Source organism: Megalops cyprinoides, chromosome 7 (assembly GCF_013368585.1).
Source record: "Megalops cyprinoides isolate fMegCyp1 chromosome 7, fMegCyp1.pri, whole genome shotgun sequence".
NCBI lineage: Eukaryota > Metazoa > Chordata > Actinopteri > Elopiformes > Megalopidae > Megalops > Megalops cyprinoides.
The window spans coordinates 13,286,867-13,304,364 of NC_050589.1; the positions used below are offsets into that span (position 1 = coordinate 13,286,867).

Sequence of the window (17,498 nt, forward strand, 5' to 3'; positions counted from 1 at the left end):
CAGGAGGCTTGACCCATTCAGCTGGATCCGCTAGTCCTAAAGATGTGGCTTGATAAGAAGGACCACTTAAATCTGCAGCTCCTTCCTCTACAGCAGGGGCTGCTGAACTGATCAAGTCCAGTGTGAAGGGGCAGAAAGTGAATTGCGTCCTCTTGTGCCATACATTCTCAAATCAAGTAATGGGCATACTTCATATGTTTTGAGCACAGGAGAGGATCGTAATATTATGTTTTTATGAATGTGGACCACATTTCACGTATAGGCTATCTGATATTGCACAAGTGTACCATGACAGAGGGCAAGTCTGGACGGGGAAAATTCACATTTAGAGATCAATAAACAGTTAATCTGTTCCTTTCCGGGCACAAAACACGCACTCTCATGTGATAATTTATCGCTCATATTTCGCACAAAATGCGGACTCTCCTGTGATTGGTGTAAATCGTTGACCAATGCGCATTCGGTTCCATAACAAAAGTTAAATATGCTACGGACTTCCTTTGTCTTCATAGTGGAAGGGGGTCGGCCTCCGTGTTTAAAACGCAGGTCTCTATTGGTTAAGTCACATAAACGCTTTTCTGTTGGGAAGATTTTGTGCTTGGTTTTACTGTGCTATTGGTTACTCCTTCGTTAAGTAGCTAAATGGGCAACGCCCATGTAAAATATAACCAGATTAACTCAACCCGCGCAGGAATTAGAAGGCACGCTACAATATGGACAAGGCGCCCGACGGCACATCTCTAGGTGTTGCCGTTCGTAGTGGTGTTCTTTGCAGGTAGGGGGTGGCAAGGTCAAAGTTGTCATATACATCTTTTTGGCTAGATATAGAATTAAAATAAGACATGCTCTTTGATTTTTGTATGCCGCTCATAAGACGTCGGTTTTCCACCTGCTCCTGGCCTAGCGCCACACCACTCAAGCAGTCTTCATCGAAGTCTTGATTGTCTCATTTTCTAACGTGTAAAATAATAAATTTAAAAAAAAAATCAAAGTATTTAGTTACCCTCCTAATTGAATTTATACACGCTAAATTCAAATGTTCAAAATGTTTTTTTTTTTTTTACTGAAACGCATTAGTTTGCTACGGGTCCTACAACCATCTAACCAGTTCAAAATTAAATTTGCATTGATGGATGGTAGCATGGTCGTTGTTTTGCGCTTTCAAGTGGCAGCTCATTGACTGTAGTGTCTGGAGGTGGCAGCAATCTAACATTCGTAAAGTAATCAACCCGCTGTCTACAAAACACTGGTAACTCACATTAGCTTCCGTGCGCTTCCATGCTACGGTTCTGGAGCTGAACTTTTCCCATTTCCCCCTGACGTTACTGGTTGGTTGGAAGTTGATGTGACGTATCCGACTCGCTGTCTTGCCCGCTCTGCAGTGTCATTCGCACAGATACAGAGCGTTCTTGTTGGTCCGAAAACTGAGATGGAGCGACACGGGGTTATCTACAGAAATGCCAACAAACGCGCTTTTAACGTAGGCAGAACACCTTGCAGGTAGGGTTTGGTCTGGGTTTATGAGTTCTCGACGCAACTTCAGCGCTCCTCCGTATTACACGGGCTTTGGAAAACATTTGCTCGCTCGCCTACTTTGAGATGTTTACATCCGGTTTCGAAACACAAAGGATTCCACTCATAGTACATTATGCGCTCAGCGACTTGTTTACGTTGAACGCGATTTGCTAGCTAAGGAATGTAACCATTTTAAATCGTTTGTATAGAGCGAACTGGCTATCAACGTTCTGTATTTTGCATTCGTTCGTTGGCGACAACACATTTTAACTTCGTTAGGTTAGCTAACCAACTGGTTGAATAATTTTAGGAACAGGAACTTTAATGTCGGCTAGCAACCTAGCTAGCCGAGTAGCGCTGTGTAAAGAATTATGTGGCTGGTTAAGTTGCCTAGACGGACTTGCTAGCTGTCATGCTACTAGCTATGGTTTAGACTATCTGAAATGTCTCCCGACTGATTACTCTGCGCCCATTTTAAATATTTTTTGATTCACTTTATGGGTAGCTTTTTCCCTTCATACGCCGAAGCCCTGTCGGGTTTCAGGGTCTTTTCAATACTTTCTCTTATTAGTTTCTTAGCTTGCTAACGATATTATGGCGACGTGGCTAGGTAGGTGCCCACAGAATGTTTCCCTATTGACAAATCTCGTCCGTTGTCGTTCAGTTTGAAGATTTCCTCCTCCTGAGTGTGAGTTAAGGAGTAGGCATTCTTCCACTAAATTTCTAAATTGTATAGATCCCTTGTTCTGTGATTAAGTGATGAGCAAACGTGGAAATCAGTGGTGGTCCACGGCGTTGTTCAGGTGCACCGCTTTCACATCTCTGTACCTGGCTCATCTGAAACTCTTTCTTAGACAGTTCATCCGAGGGTCGTGCAGATTCGGCGCCAGCTGTCACTTCTCACACGAGCTACCAGTGTTGCCATCGGCAGAAATCTGCAGATATTTCCAGAAGGGAGACTGCTGGTTCGGAGACCGTTGCAGGTGAGAAGAGTTCGATTTCTAGATCAAGGTGGCCATTTTTGGATGGGGTCCCTGCTCTTCAGTCAGGCAAATGGTGACCTGAGCATGGACTGGTTATGAAAGGCAGTTAATAGAGAGATGGTTAAGTGTTCTGGAATGTGGACAGCCTCCCTCTTGAGTGATGATTAGACCTACCTGTGGGAGAGGCATTGCACGGCGCAGGTTTTCGTCTTGTTGAAGGCGCTCGTGTGTTGCAGGTATCAGCACATCCTTCAGCCAGGTGTTAGGAGCTCAGCTGGTAGATGGGAGTCGGCGTCCGTGGCCCACGGCCGTGCTCCGCTGGACCGCCGTGGCTCCGAGCCCTCCATTTCGCAGGCCCAGGGTGCCTACAGCGGGGCGCGCAGGGGGTCGGAGCCCCTGGTGACCGGCATGGTCGCTATGCAACACGGCTTTGATCGCCTGACCATGGGCATCACTGAGGAAGAGGAGCATACTGCTGCCGAGGCCTCACTAAGACCGTGTTTGCAGCAAGGTAACCTCATCCAGGTCGTGACCCAGCTCTTCCTCTAAGGTCACTCATGCCAGATTGAAATTGTCCTGTCATGGCTGCTGTTTATAGTATGAGTAGCACAGCGGTGGAAAGAGCAGAGATCAAAGCCCAAAGGTTTCCATTTAAATTTTCGGGGGGGGAGCTTCATACTCTTGGGCAGGGAGCTTAACCTGAATTGCTTCAGTAAATTTCCCAATCTCTAAATGGGTGACATGTAAACTATAGGCTTTTCTGTGTAAGAGTGTCTGCCAAGCTAATGTAGTGTCCTGGTTCCCTTTCAGAGGATTGGATTCATTGATTTATTCTTTTAAAATTAGGTTCAAGTTTCACACACACATCTAGCTAAGTGGGCATCTTAATTCATTGTTTGCTCATTTGTGCCTGTTTACCAGCACTCAGGCTCATTGATCCATCTACAATGAAGTGGTAATCAAAACAAATGCTTTGAATGACTTTTTTGGATTATTGCTATGATTGTTTTGAAGAAATGGGGTGATTATTTCAATACCTACATATTGAAGGTGTGTGCTACCTCCCTGTGGGTGCAGGTTTGTGGTCACAGCTACAACACTCAAGTCAAAATATCCCCCCGAGAGAAGGCCAGCATCGCTCCAGGGCTGTACCTAGCACCCCCACACCTGGGCCAGGGGTGTCCCCGGCAGAAGCAGGGATGCTGGCTGGAGACAGGAGGCAGGACTCTGGTGCTGGGAAGCCGTCGTTTGTGGTTCGTAATGAAGTGAAGCTCATCTTGTGTAGTGCTTCTTGTCTTGAGGGGTCCCTGTGTTGTGTGTTGTCTACCCTCAAAAGTCCTTAATACAGGAGTAAACACAGTTAAAAGATGTCCCACAATTACCTTTGTTTTAGTTTAATCTCTACAAGTGTTTGGTAAAACAAGCTTCATACTTCACTAAGCTGCAGAGAGCAGTATTGTCTGAAGTGTTTCCACTGAGCGGTCTTGGCTTTCGGTCAGCCGCACCTGAAAAAAGCTTGAGGTCTACCTGGTCTGCAGTGTGATGGCCAATCCCAAGTACAGTGCCCTATGGGGCCACAGAGAGACAAAGGGAAGTAGGCCACCTTATCAATGTAAACAACACCCAGAAACATGCTTGCTCATGTTAAATGGGAAGTAAAAGCCTGCTTATTGAAATGGGAACTACTGTGCTGTTTTGAGCTAAATTGGTACACTAGTATTACTTTAGTTTGCCATGAGTAGCACAGAGGCTACGATGTAACAAAGAGAATTGCTAAATTTTCCAAGAGACAATCAGGGAAATGTTGGTAATCATTTTCTAGTAAATAAATTGCAAAACTTGTGGGAAGTCTACATGAATCTAGCCTTAACCTGTAGAGCAAGCCTGTTTCATCTTTAATATACTTTGAAGACAGAGATATTTTCATGTTCACTAAAAAATGTGATGTATTCTGAATCACCTGCAATATACTAAATACCCATTCTAAAACTAGACATATTCATATGTTGTCCTTCATCAATCTCCATTTTGTCATTGTTTTAGTCTAATCAAGCTGTTATCTGTTATGGAGCAGCTGTGAAGGACTGGAGAGAGATCTAATTGAGTAATGTTCACTTAGTTTTGTGTAATTGCACAACTAGTTATAATAAACACCAGGATGCAGATGAGTCTGAATGAAATGATCGGGTATTTGAATGGTGATCTAGGATTTTCTATCAGTTCATCAGACATTTTTGATTCCTACAGAAGACCTCCAGCCAGCAGGGGGCAGGGCAGGATGGAGCAGCTGCCGTCTCTGGCAACAGGTGGTCAGAGGAGGCCTACCAACAGAGCAAAGACATGATGTGTGGCATCTGTATGGACAAAGTTTATGAGAAACCCAGAGCTCAGGAACGGCGCTTTGGTATACTGCCTAACTGTAGCCACGCCTTCTGTCTGGGCTGCATTGTAACCTGGCGGAAAACCAAAGACTTCCAGGATGACGTCATAAAGTAAGAACCAGATTTGGCATGACACCATCATCAAACTATACATCATATGGCCTTAAATTTCCATGGAGACGGTTCACAGAATGGTGGTCCCAGATATGCACTGCTTATTCTTGATTTGACTGTTGTAGTGGAGGAAGTCTCTGAGGTGTTTTTCTGTCCTCTGCAGAGCTTGCCCACAATGCAGGGTGAAGTCGTCTTACTACATCCCCAGCAAGTTCTGGGTCAGTGAGGGAGAACCAAAGCAGGCACTAATCACTGCTTTCAAAAACACAACAAGGTTAGTTTTGCAACAAAGTTAATGTGCATCTTCAGTTTTTGTTCTATGGAATGTTGGCTGTATTTCACAGATGAGGAAACATTATGGCAATTCAGACTCTTCACTATGAATAGAAGGCAGGTCACTTTTGACAAGTGAGAGTGAAATGCCTTCTATTTTTATGGATTAAAAAAATACTGGGGTGGGCAGATGAATTCTGTTCCACATATTAGATATAGTTAGATTGCATTCTGAAAAAATATGTGTCTCAGCCTGTTTGCACAAAATGATGCTAAGTTTACCGAATGCAAACCATTCTGTTGTTTTTCCTAGTAAAATACGTTGCAACTTCTTCCTGCGGAACGGATGCTGTCCCTTCAAGTCTGAGTGCATCTACCGCCACGAGCTGCCCAACGGATACAGGCCTCGTCGCAGACGCTCGCCTCCCGTGGTAACTGGCTGAGTCAGAGACTCCTACCACTCACTGTTGTAATGTATGAAACCAGCGGCCCCAGACACAGCGGTGCCATGAGCTTGTCCTTCGGCTGCTCAGTCTGGGCCTGCGGCTAACCGCTCTGTACTAACAGCTCGTATAATGAAGAGTGCTGTGGCAATGCAAGGCCCTGTACCCGTTGTGCTGCGGGGAGCACGGTCATACCGGGGGTCTCAGAGGGGTTATGGCTGCAGTTGTAAAAATTGCTTTCTTTAATCATGAGCTAAGGCTCAGGAAAGGCCTGGTTTTGTATTGGTGGAAACGTTGTCATGGCTGTTCTTCCCCAGACCAGCACGCCCAGTCTGGAGGACTTGGACAGCGACAGCCTGCAGCTGCTGCATTACATCATCGCACTGGCCCTGCTGGACGATGATGAGGTGCTCGATGAGGATGACTACTTTCAGCTCTACCTGGCCGAAGATGGAGGCCTCGACTGAGTGGTCCCTCACCAGCCCTCGGGGTGGTAGACAATGATCTCGTTAACATGTGAACTGCCTCTGGTAGCTTATAGAAAAAAAACTCTGTAGTCCGTTTTTATATGTATGATGTTAATCATCCCACGTCAGTAAGCTACTGGTGGAGCAAGTGCAGTCACATGTGGCAAAGTTTACCCTGGGCTGATCTCAGGCCTCCATCGGACTGGTTCCACCTTACTCTGAAGTAAAAACAACTGCCTGGACTCTTCCCACACTGGATTGTTCAAGGTGGTCCCTTTGGCCAGCAGACCCATTGCTTGGTCATAGTGGTTACCAGCTCATGTCCTTGACTATGAAATGACCTTCGGGAAAAGTACACATTGACAGCAGGCCGGGGCTCTGTGATGCGTGCCCTATAGGTGGGGGGTGGGGGGTGGGGGCAGATGAGCGGAGGTGCAGTGTTATGGTGAACAGGTCTGAACTTATGGTTGCCACTTCTAAGTTAGCTGTTGCAATCACCAAGTTGAGTTATTGGGTGGTTATGTACGTGTTTGAAGATGGTTCTGATGATTGATTTCACAATTTGTCAAACTTGCACGCTAGTTGTCATTGATGTGGACTGACTTGCTGTAGTTTGGGGGGGGGGGGGGGGGGGGGAGTGATTGGAGACCTAGGCTTTACATGAAGATTTGTGCCGCTTATCTCCTTTTGAACCAGGTTTCACTACAACCACTCATACTGTTACACCTTAAGTTTGCCGTTTTGCATAACTGAGATTTTAAAAAAAACAATGTATGGTCAGCAGTAAAATTTTATGTTTGTCTAAAGCTATACTCTGACTTCTCGTTTTCCTGCTCAGTTTTCTTCTTGGCGCTACCGTTTTATGCTCATGTCTGGTGTTGTGTGGAACCGAAACTCTGTGGCCCAGTGAACGCCATGTTTGCCAGCAGGCATAGCTCTGGATGCAGTGCTGCAATGTGACCGGGGGTGTCATATTTTATTTCTTTTATTATTGTATTCACTTAAAGGAACAAATAAAACATTGTTTCACAACTTTAGTTGTCATTTTCTGAATTTCTCAAGGGTTTATTAGTTTTAGAATGATGATTGCGCTATTGTTACCTACTTTCAACAAAGCAGGATATTGTGTTAGCCCAAGTCTTCAATTGAAAAGATTCCCACTGGAAGTTTAATTTTTGATAATACAGAGAAGTTCTGATATCTGAGAAGCAGAGTTTGAGCAATGCCAAGAGGGCCATGGGGAGAGGAATGAGTCTGAGCCTGTACTTAAAATGGAGTGAAATTGGTGTGCATCCCTGTCTCATCTGGTGGTGAGAGCAAAATATACACAATGATCTGTGCACAAATAAAAAGAACATCCACTCTGTACAGACAGGAATTCAGAGCTAATAGATTAAATCAAAGTAACGGACACATATGTGGTGCACGGATGAAATAAAGCTCCAAACGCTAAAATCTCGCTCATTGCTAAAACTCCGGTTAGACCTCAATGGCAAGTGGAATCTCAGAATACATTATGTGCAGCTTATTATTGGCTCTTGTTCTTATAGTAATGTACAGTTAAACTACATGAATGTTTCCTGATTAGAATGCATAGAAATCACAGAACACAGGCCTGAATCTTGTTCGGAAGTGCAAGTTACGTATTCATCCACTATTGAAACTTATCCTGGCATCCTGCTGTCATTCATTCCACGTGTTGCTTTTCTCTGCGGGTAAAACGCGCGGTGTTCTCTAATTGGTCTAAGCTACCGCATAGTTCCCAACTTCCGCGAAGAAAAAGTCACAGCCGGATGTGTTGTTGTGTAGCCGTCATTGCGCGCAGTTTGAATTGCGTAAACTTTTTGTAACAAGCTAAAATAGGTAAAGAGTTTAACTTGTAAATGAAAGCCAAGGATAGCCAGAGAGCTACTAACTGTGATCTCAGCAACTAGGGAAGTGTAAGTAGCATGCTAATTTGAGAAGACAGCTTCATATTTTACGAGCCAGACTAGCTTGCTTGCTCGCTAGCTGACATGGAAAGAAATAATTAATCAACCAAATTCGTGATTGAAACGATGGACTGACGGATACTTAGCTATCCTCAGCAATGAAACAATCTCTTTGAATGTGTCATTACAGGGTAGCCAGCTAGTCTAGCTATTCGTGTTTCATTGTCACGGTTATTTTCGCTGCTTTATGGGGAATGATATGTAACTGACCCAAACCGTAATGAACAAAGTGAATTTTATCATACTGCTGTTGTAGACATCATTGGCCTAATGGAATGGATACGGATTCTTTACTGCGGCGGTTCGACGGACGCTCTAGGCTTCTGCTGAAGTCGCTGCTGCTGTTGAGCGGTAGTGCGGTTCGCAGGGCGCTTTGGGTGTTTCATCGCCAGCGGCGCTCTGAACCAGATCTCTTCCTACACACCTGTTTAGACACCTTGTGCCAGGACGAGCCGCGTCTGGAAGGCGACACTCTTAAGTTAACTCTGTAAGTTTAAGACTTCGTTATCATGACAGGGTTTCCTCTTATTATTGTGTTTTTGTGTCTTGTACTCCTCCTTATGTTTTAGATTTTGTTGAGTGAGTTAAACAGTAAGTGGTATTTTTTAATCATGAAAAGTCTCTGCTTGATTTTATATAATTAACATTAATTGGGTTGTTCTCTGCAGTAAGCCGCTGGTATGCCTGTTCCCTGTTGTCTTCAAACGTAATTTGCTGTCCTTCCTTCACCTGGCCCACACCGAGGTGCCACGCCCAGCTTTGACACGATTACTGGATTGCTTGAGTCAGGATGCCAGCGAAGACTACTGGATGCAGGCACTGCTCAGACAGCTACGCCAAGACCTGAGACAAAAGGACCCCATCAATAACCCGCTGTTCACCCCACAGTGCAGAGAGAGACTCGGGGAGCTGTGTGAGATTCTGAGGACTGACGATGGGGCCAGAGCAGAGGAACGGGTTTCCTGGTTTAGTGGGTTTGTCTCAGACCCTCCCCAGAATTCGGTGGAGCCTCTGGCTGTCTTAGACCCCTCCGAAAATGGGGCAGAGCTTCTGAGTGTTGAGGTGCAGAGGAAGAGGAAGAGCGAGAACGCTGATGTTGATGTGGACGGTGAAGGAGCAGGGAGCCAGAGTAAGAGAAGGAGGATGGACTGGGGTAATGAGGAAGGGTTATCATCAAAAGACGAAGACCTTGAGCTGGGGGACGCACACCTGCATGGTGACACAGAGAATGTGTCCAAAGCGGACACTGTGGACCCGCAGCAGCTATCACCTGTGGGTTCTGCTGGTACACTACCTGAGCACATTAAAGTAAGCACCTGAACATACCTGCTCTCATTAGCCTTGTCTTACGGAGAATGTGTCTGCGCCTTCAGCTGTGAAATGCATGGTTGTTTCAAGTCCTTAGGAGATCTTAAACTTCATTTTTACAGGCTTTTTTTTCCTCATTTTCAGGCCTCTATTTCTCAGATCAAAGAGCTCTTGGAGACAGAGGTGAGTGTCTGTTAAAGAATCACTGATTCATTTGACATCTGTGGGTTTGCTGTGAGTTCTGGGCATTAACATGGCCTGAGTTTCTCTTACAGTGGGAGCGAGGATCCTCCTCTGTCCTCCAGGTGTTGAATGACTGTGACCCACACCAGGTGAGGGTGCTTATGTATGGGGGTCGAGGTAAACATTGGTGAGCAAGGGGTTGTCAGTTCTTATACCACGTGTGTGGCATACAGGTGAAATATGATCAATTGTTCAGGGAACTGCTACTTAACTGTGCCTCTCACTATTGCTATTGAAGATATAGAGGCACACTCCATTTGCATTTCATATTGTTTAAATGTTGAGCACACAGCCTCAGCCTCTACCTTGCTCAAAGGCACAGTAATGTTGTTCCATCTGAAATACAAGCTTATCACCATTGAGTTAAAAGTCCATTTCCATAACCAATATGCGACATTGCAGTTGCATTGTAGACTAATATAGCTGCAGTTTATTTTACATATCACTGCTTATAATCAGCACTGAGATAAAAGTTAATCATGATGAAGAGGGTTAAAGGAGACCTGTGTGGGATCATTTGCTACTTTGCCCTGTAGGTGGAGCTGTTTTGCAGCATTCTACATTTGTCTGAGCTTCCTGAGCAGATTCTGCCACAATTCTGCACCTCCCTGCTGGAGGTGTCTCCTGATCTTAGCTATAGCACGGCTGCCAACATAATTGGGACGCTGTTCCTGAAAAAGGTACAGCACCTTCCTGCCTGTGGTTGTGTGAAACCCTCAGGTTACACCACACACTTGCACTGATACGTCCCTCGTTTGCACCCTCCAGATTCTCTCTCTGTCAGAACCTGCTTCCCGTTGCTTGGTTACGGCCACAACATCACTGTGCAGCCGCTACCCCCGAGCAACGTGCTCCTCTCTGATTGGCCCAGTCCTAGAGGCGAGGCATATTGGTGAGATTTTTATGCTCATTGGCATCTTGTAAACCAGTGTCTATATCCTATCCATTGTTCATGTGGACTGTAAACAGGAAATTAAGCTTATAGACTTTGTGTTTTGTCATTTGACTTAATTTGCAGGTGGTCTTTTAGATGTTTACTGCAGGCCTGATCTCCTCCTCTTTTTTGAATCAATAATCCTCTTGGTTTCTGTATGCCATGACCACACTGTGAAAAGCATGTCAGGGAGTGTGACGCTCCTGTGTCTCCTGTGTCCCTGTTTTCCCTGTCTGTCTTTCAGACAATGTTCGGGCTGAGCTGCTCTGCAAGCTGATAGAGGCCTGCCTGGAGCCCCATCATCAGATACTGGTGTTTGGGTGAGTCTTCTACCCGCTGTATTTTAACACCACCAACCACAGGTAGCCCTTCCACTGGGCATGTTCTGCCGGCCTGAACAATGTGCTGTCTGTGGCTGCTTCATGAACATTGAAGCAGGGGATTCAGAAAGAGCAGCACTCCCTGTACTGCCAGCACTACGTCTGTGGGCTTCCTTTCCCACATTAGGGGCATGTTTTGATATATAATCTCCCTTTGGTGGGTAGGCAGTCCATAGGAGTATGTTCCCCTGTGTCTGACACATGAACTGAGCTGAATGCCCATCACCAGATGGGAAGCTTGCCAGTGGTGATATGTGATGTTTGCCTTCTTGCAGGCAAGTGCTTGCAGTGCCGTGGAGTGAGGACATGCTTTCTGTGATCCACACCCTGCTGGAGTCTAAGGTGAGACGCATTTAGCTGCTGTCACTCTCCTGACTCCCAGGTGTTTGGTATCAAGGCTTTTTGAAGTTACGGGTGAGCTAAGAGCAGTCTGGAGAAATAAGTACGCAGATACTCGTGTCCATGTTGGGACTTGTGAGACATGCGGTCACTCGTCCTCCCAGTTTTTGGATTCTGTGCATTGCACTTACATTGAGTACTGGTCTGCCCGTCTGCAGCTGGAGCTTAGTGAGGAGACATTCTCCCTCTTCATCACCCAGCTGAGCCAACAAGCACCTCATTTCAGCAGTTCCATGAGGTTCTCCAAGATGATGCTGACTGTACTCACCAAGTACCAAAGCCATGTGAGTTTGACCATTCAATACAAACTGTTCTCACCATGTACCAAAACCATCTGAGTTTGACCATTCAATACTAACTGTTCTCACCATGTACCGAAGCCGTGTGAGTTTGACCATTCAATACTAACTGTTCTCACCATGTACCAAAACCATCTGAGTTTGACCATTCAATACTAACTGTTCTCACCATGTACCGAAGCCGTGTGAGTTTGACCATTCAATACTAACTGTTCTCACCATGTACCAAAACCATCTGAGTTTGACCATTCAATACTAACTGTTCTCACCATGTACCGAAGCCGTGCGAGTTGCTCAGTGCTCCCACACTGTTCTTTCACTCCTGTCCATCGGTTTTATATTGTTTTCATCAGTATGGTGAAGAACAGGAGAAACACTGTGAACCCCCCCCCCCCCCCCGAGGATTCTGAAGCAGCTCTCACCGTTCTCTCACCCCCCTGTGTGATTATATGTGGAGCTTGCCGTTGAAGAGCTGACATCTACATAACAATGTTACGAAGCAACGTTAGCAGTCTGAGAGAGTGAACATAAATAATAAAAAAGAACTTTTCATTTTGCGTTGGATATGATTAATTCAAACAGAATCTCCAGTTCCAGAAAGCTGACACTGAGGACGTTGTCATAGTAGAAAGTGGAGCATCTGTGTCTATGTGCACAGTATAGGCTTTAGTCTGTGGCTGGGAGCAGCTTCTCACAGCGGAGCCCTCAAAGAGCTGACTCGGCACACAGTGGTTGAGATTGTCCTGCTTGCATCTGCCTTCTCCAGGTGAATGCAGCACACACACACGCCCTGTCCTCCTGCCTGGCACAGAACCACACTTTCTTAAAGAAGTCCCTACAGGCCGCCCTGAAGAGGATCAGTGCTTCCTGAAGGCCCAGACACTTGCTGAGCTGCAGTGCATTCTGGAGGAGTTTGCTGATGGGCTTCTGTTGAATCTGCATCAATGTTGTTGAAGGACGATTGAAGCACCTATTCTGATGTGTAAATGTTTCTGTAAAATAATAAATGGAGATGGAGACCACTGAAAGCATTGGGTATTATATTTTACATGTATAGGAAAAATTGAATATGCAATTGTATATTTTTATTTGTTATATACAATATATATACAGATTTCTTGATGATCTATGATCTTTTAACATCGACCCAAAATGAAAAACCAACCAAAACAAATATAATGTGCTAAGCTCTGCTACACATGGACAGCATGGATTCGCTTTAAAGTAACTTTCCATGGTTGACAGGTGCCAGTAACTGGTAACTTGAGAGCAATTTGTTGTTCTGTCAAATTGTATCTCAATTGTTCAATTTCAAATGATAGTATTTGGTATATAATTGTGACTGGAATGTCTACAACTGCTTGAAAATAGTCGCACGCACGCCACTACTAATATGGCTGCGGTGGGAAACCATATGAACGTCACATGGACCTATATATGTTGGTTACTTCCGTTGATTCGCCCTCTTTCGGTCCGAGTGGAGTGGAACGTGAAGCTAAAATGAGGTAAGACGACAACGTGTTTTATAAAACATTTCAACACAAATCCCGTTCTTCTTTCCGTGATGTGTACTTTCTAGTAGCTATTAGCTTTCATTGAGGCGGTTATTTTCAAAGTAATGGAAAGTCTAACTATTTTAATTTTCGCTTAATGTCAGTTTCCCCATAGAGAAATGCCGGCTGACTCCGTTACAATGACCGGACTGTGACACGCTTTCTTTTTAACGAATTTAATGTTACAGAATCGAGCGTGGAATATAACATTTACACGCAGTTAAGATATTATACATTATAATATCATGCATAAGACATTGTATAAATTCAAGAGCTGATGGGGTAGAATTATTTAATAATGTATCCGTACTGTAACGTTAAGCAGATTGCGCTGCTTTGTTTGAGCGTGGCCACGTTTAAGTTAATATTACCTAAATAGCCTGTAGCCTTACCAGTCATCAAGAGTTCAGAATTTCTAGTGCTAGGCAATGTGCACGCATCAAATAACTTTGGATACAAAGTTGCTTGCTAGCAAGCGAGACAGGTGCCAGCTACGTCAAAGACGGCAGCATAGGTTGATGGCTGCTTTTCATTGTCGTGATGGTAGCCACAAGACATTTGTATAAAAATCACATACTTGGGTCACTGCTATACCTGCATAGATTCAGGATTTAATACTGAACATGTGCAGGTATAGCAGCACTGACGTGAAATGTTAAGTGAAATGAAAAGTGACGTCTGTTGTCGTCCCACAGCAAGGTTTCCAGAGACACGCTGTATGAGGCGGTACGCGAGGTCCAGCAGGGCTCCCTCAGCAAACCACGCAAGTAAGAACGCCTTTCGTTACATGCATCGCATGTCGCTGCTGGAGTAACTCTGAGCAGCCGCTATTAGTTGCACTGTAACACCAGCGAGATTAATGGTTGTCTTTGTCACTCAAAGGTTTGTGGAAACAGTGGAGCTCCAGATTAGCTTGAAGAACTATGACCCCCAGAAGGACAAGCGTTTCTCCGGCACCGTCAGGTTTGGCCCTTTCCTGTGTCACCCAGCCTCCCGCCCCATCTGACCCTGGCTTCGCCCTGCTTTGGCACCAGATTTAAACATTTAGGCCCCATATACCCGTCGGGCATGTGTGGGGCAGGCGGCACTGAAGAGTTTTGGGTAGTCTGACTGACCCCCCTGAGTGGTGGGGGGGCAGCAAACAGACCCCTGCCCTGGGTCTTAAAACATGAGGGGAGGCGGGGCTCGCCCTGTTCCCCTGAGCCGACCATTTTGTCTGAATGGTGTCGCTGGTGGAGTCCCGACAGGAAGCCAGCCGAGCCAAAGTGGGTAAGACGTTTCCGTCTTGCCTTGTTGGGGCAGGCACAGTCGGGCATCCCGTCCTGCCCCGCCATGTGCCAGCGTCTCTGCGTTCCCCTCCCTGCAGGCTGAAGACCACTCCCAGGCCCAAGTTCTCAATGTGCATCCTCGGAGACCAGCAGCACTGTGACGAGGCCAAGGCAGCGGACCTCCCACACATGGACATCGAGGCCCTCAAGAAGCTCAACAAAAACAAGAAGCTGGTGAAGAAGCTGGGTGAGCTGCCACGCAGAACGCTTCCACCTGCCTGGACTTCCCCTGCTGCAGTATCCCATACCTACAGAAACAAACACCTTAGCCAAATACTTAGTGTATTTGAGTAGTGATGAAAGCTGGTCTGCAGAGTCAATGTTTAAAAGCTGGGAAGTCCTGACATCGGTTAGGTGGAAAAAGAAAACCCTCGCTGTGGCTTGGCGAAACCTCACTTCTTCTGATAAGTTGGATCTGTGTGATGTTGAGACCCTGGCAGTTTCAGTGCTGAAACATCTCCCTTTTCCATCTGTCCCACAGCTAAGAAGTACGATGCCTTCCTGGCCTCAGAGTCCTTGATCAAACAGATCCCTCGTATTTTGGGTCCGGGACTGAACAAGGCCGGCAAGTTCCCCTCTCTGCTCACCCACAACGAGAACCTCATCACCAAGGTAGATGAGGTCAAGTCTACCATCAAGTTCCAGATGAAGAAGGTATGTGCTTTCACCAGGAATCTAAATGCAAAACACAATTTTGTGCCTATTTTTACAGATAAATTTTCCTATTTAGTGCTAGATATTTCATATCTAATTGAGCACCCTAACTGTAATTTTAAGAGTTGTAGTGCTCACTGGTTACATTTAGTAATCTAAATGCAAAACACAATTTTGTGCCCTGTTTTTACAGATAGATTTTCCTATTTAGTGCCAGATATTTCATATCTAATTGAGCACCCTAACTGTAGTTTTAAGAGTTGTGGTGCTCACTGGTTACATTTAGTAACCCCCTTCTCTCTCCTGTGCAGGTGCTGTGCCTCGCAGTGGCTGTGGGCCATGTGAAAATGACTGAGGAAGAGCTGGTCTACAACATCCACCTGGCTGTTAACTTCCTGGTGTCACTGCTCAAGAAGAACTGGCAGAACGTGCGTGCACTCTATATCAAGAGCACCATGGGCAAGCCCCAGCGTCTCTACTAGACATCCTGCTTTTTTAAAAAATAAACCTGCCAAAACCACATGTGTTGTCGTGTGTTTCCTCTCTGTCATATCCGCCCAATGATGTCAGAGCCGGGGGCACTTGCTCCTCAGAGTGTTATTTTGAAGTGTAATTTAGTGTATCGTGAGCTCTGTTCTAAACATCTGGGAATGAACACATAAATCCACCATTTGAGATGAAATATTGTGTAAATCTCCGCAGTTTACATTTTGGTTTAGTTCCATCTGAGCTTACTTGAACAGATTTGATAATATGGGGGTTATGGGTTTGTCTTTGTGAAAGATCTTCTGAAGGTGTTTCTTCTTCTGAAAAGATTTAATTATTTGCAGTCTCAACTTTATTTCCAATTCAGTCCTATTACAAAGAACCTCCATTTAGCCAAGGTCAGTGCTAATCTGTGTCATTAATTTAGTATGATCATGTAAGGTTTTGAGAAGTAAAAAGTGAATAAGGAAATTGGATGGTTGAATTGTATAGTCAGGATAAAAACGTCAGCGATCAGGATAGGCAGGTATTTCCCCAGTGTCCAGGAGAGTGGAGTCTTACCCTGCCAGACATGCTGTCTGTATTTCATCACCTGACAGTGCTCCTGGCCAATCAGCTGCCAGCCAGCAGAGGGGTGATGGGAGTCCGAGGGTACACGGTAGACTGATGTTGTTGTTCAAGTGGATTTAAGAAGCTGCTTCAGGACTCTGTGAGTGTGCAGTGGGGTTGCTGTGGAAGAACTGTGCACGCATGCACATGTACCTGTAGCTGCATGCAGAATCTGGCTTGTGACCTGTGGCACTCCTCTTGCACTGTCATTCCCAATGCCTTTCAACACCCCCATTGCAAACGTCTGAGAGAGCCCTACACACACTCAGACACACAAACACATGCACAGATGCACGCACACACACACACAGGTGGGGTCACGGTCTGAGCCGGTTACGGCTCACGCCTTGGTCAGGGTGCTCTCTCATAATGGGATTAGCTGCTTTTTTATAGCGGGGGCAGAGAGAAGGAGGACAGCGGCTGGTAAGGTAGGAGACTCATTTTTAGCATTCGATTTTTGTTCTTTGCTCCTCACTTACTCGGCAAAGTTAAGCACTTGTGGGGGGTCTGTGTTTCGGTACGTCAATGGGACATGGTAAGACCGATGCACCTCTCCGCATTCCTACAGACTGGCATTTGCATGTCTTCTGAGAAAGGCCTGGTTTACGTCTTCACATACAGAATTTAATATCTCCACTAACACTCCAGGCCTTAATGCAAAAGGGTGTTACTGGTATAATGGAGATTAACTTTGATAGCCATGGTAACCGCCCATGTACAGAGTCATGTATTTTGGCAGCTTATAATGCATATTACTGACCACATAGGCTTAGAGTGTGTGCGTGTGTGTGTGTGTGTGTGTGTACGTGTATGTGCTGGGAGAGTACCAGCTGCTGTTTGAATGAGTGAGAGGGATGTGGTGAAGGACACGCTGACTTACTGGATACTGTTGCACAGATCTGCACTTGCTCTGAAACCAGAATTCCAAATCCAGTCCTGGGATCTGGGCCTTGGAGCTCAGGGATCTGACCACTGCACTGGAACCTCTGAGTTTACAGGAATAGGAGCAGGTGAGCTTTGCTTTTCGTGTCTTACTTTACCAATAAGATGAGCTGCTTGGGGGTTGGGGGCAGCTTTCATTTTCACTCATATTTTGAAATTCAGCAGCTGTTTGATTCAGTGAGCATTACTGCATCAC

The 17,498-nt window shown here is 45.5% G+C and overlaps 3 protein-coding genes across 3 annotated transcripts; all 3 read left to right on the forward strand.

Moving 5' to 3' along the window:
- Positions 1–1,268: 1,268 nt before the first annotated feature.
- mkrn4 (makorin, ring finger protein, 4) lies at positions 1,269–6,794 on the forward strand. The gene is made up of 8 exons (XM_036533669.1): positions 1,269–1,500; positions 2,370–2,498; positions 2,735–3,009; positions 3,576–3,751; positions 4,746–4,990; positions 5,157–5,267; positions 5,580–5,697; positions 6,027–6,794. The coding sequence occupies exons 1-8, from the start codon at positions 1,430–1,432 to the stop codon at positions 6,174–6,176; spliced, it is 1,275 nt and encodes a 424-aa protein (XP_036389562.1). The 5' UTR covers positions 1,269–1,429; the 3' UTR covers positions 6,177–6,794.
- Positions 6,795–8,442: 1,648 nt separating this feature from the next.
- On the forward strand, positions 8,443–12,638 carry fance (FA complementation group E). The gene is made up of 10 exons (XM_036532775.1): positions 8,443–8,654; positions 8,836–9,475; positions 9,620–9,664; positions 9,751–9,807; positions 10,255–10,398; positions 10,487–10,610; positions 10,897–10,972; positions 11,308–11,374; positions 11,590–11,715; positions 12,497–12,638. The coding sequence occupies exons 1-10, from the start codon at positions 8,443–8,445 to the stop codon at positions 12,599–12,601; spliced, it is 1,596 nt and encodes a 531-aa protein (XP_036388668.1). The 3' UTR covers positions 12,602–12,638.
- Positions 12,639–13,196: 558 nt separating this feature from the next.
- rpl10a (ribosomal protein L10a) lies at positions 13,197–15,785 on the forward strand. Its single transcript, XM_036533395.1, has 6 exons — positions 13,197–13,235; positions 13,979–14,050; positions 14,166–14,246; positions 14,650–14,798; positions 15,093–15,265; positions 15,577–15,785. The coding sequence occupies exons 1-6, from the start codon at positions 13,231–13,233 to the stop codon at positions 15,745–15,747; spliced, it is 651 nt and encodes a 216-aa protein (XP_036389288.1). The 5' UTR covers positions 13,197–13,230; the 3' UTR covers positions 15,748–15,785.
- Positions 15,786–17,498: the final 1,713 nt, after the last annotated feature.

Excerpts from the sequence above, each read along its gene's own strand:
- mkrn4 (XM_036533669.1), top strand. The coding sequence starts at position 1,430 with ATGGAGCGACACGGGGTTATCTACAGAAATGCCAACAAACGCGCTTTT. Across the intron at positions 1,501-2,369 it reads GTAGGCAGAACACCTTGCAG|ACAGTTCATCCGAGGGTCGT; the intron begins GTAGGGTTTGGT and ends ACTCTTTCTTAG. Across the intron at positions 2,499-2,734 it reads TGGTTCGGAGACCGTTGCAG|GTATCAGCACATCCTTCAGC; the intron begins GTGAGAAGAGTT and ends CGTGTGTTGCAG.
- fance (XM_036532775.1), top strand. The coding sequence starts at position 8,443 with ATGGATACGGATTCTTTACTGCGGCGGTTCGACGGACGCTCTAGGCTT. Across the intron at positions 10,611-10,896 it reads CCTAGAGGCGAGGCATATTG|ACAATGTTCGGGCTGAGCTG; the intron begins GTGAGATTTTTA and ends TCTGTCTTTCAG. Across the intron at positions 10,973-11,307 it reads CATCAGATACTGGTGTTTGG|GCAAGTGCTTGCAGTGCCGT; the intron begins GTGAGTCTTCTA and ends GCCTTCTTGCAG.
- rpl10a (XM_036533395.1), top strand. Across the intron at positions 14,247-14,649 it reads CGTTTCTCCGGCACCGTCAG|GCTGAAGACCACTCCCAGGC; the intron begins GTTTGGCCCTTT and ends CCCTCCCTGCAG. Across the intron at positions 14,799-15,092 it reads GAAGCTGGTGAAGAAGCTGG|CTAAGAAGTACGATGCCTTC; the intron begins GTGAGCTGCCAC and ends TCTGTCCCACAG.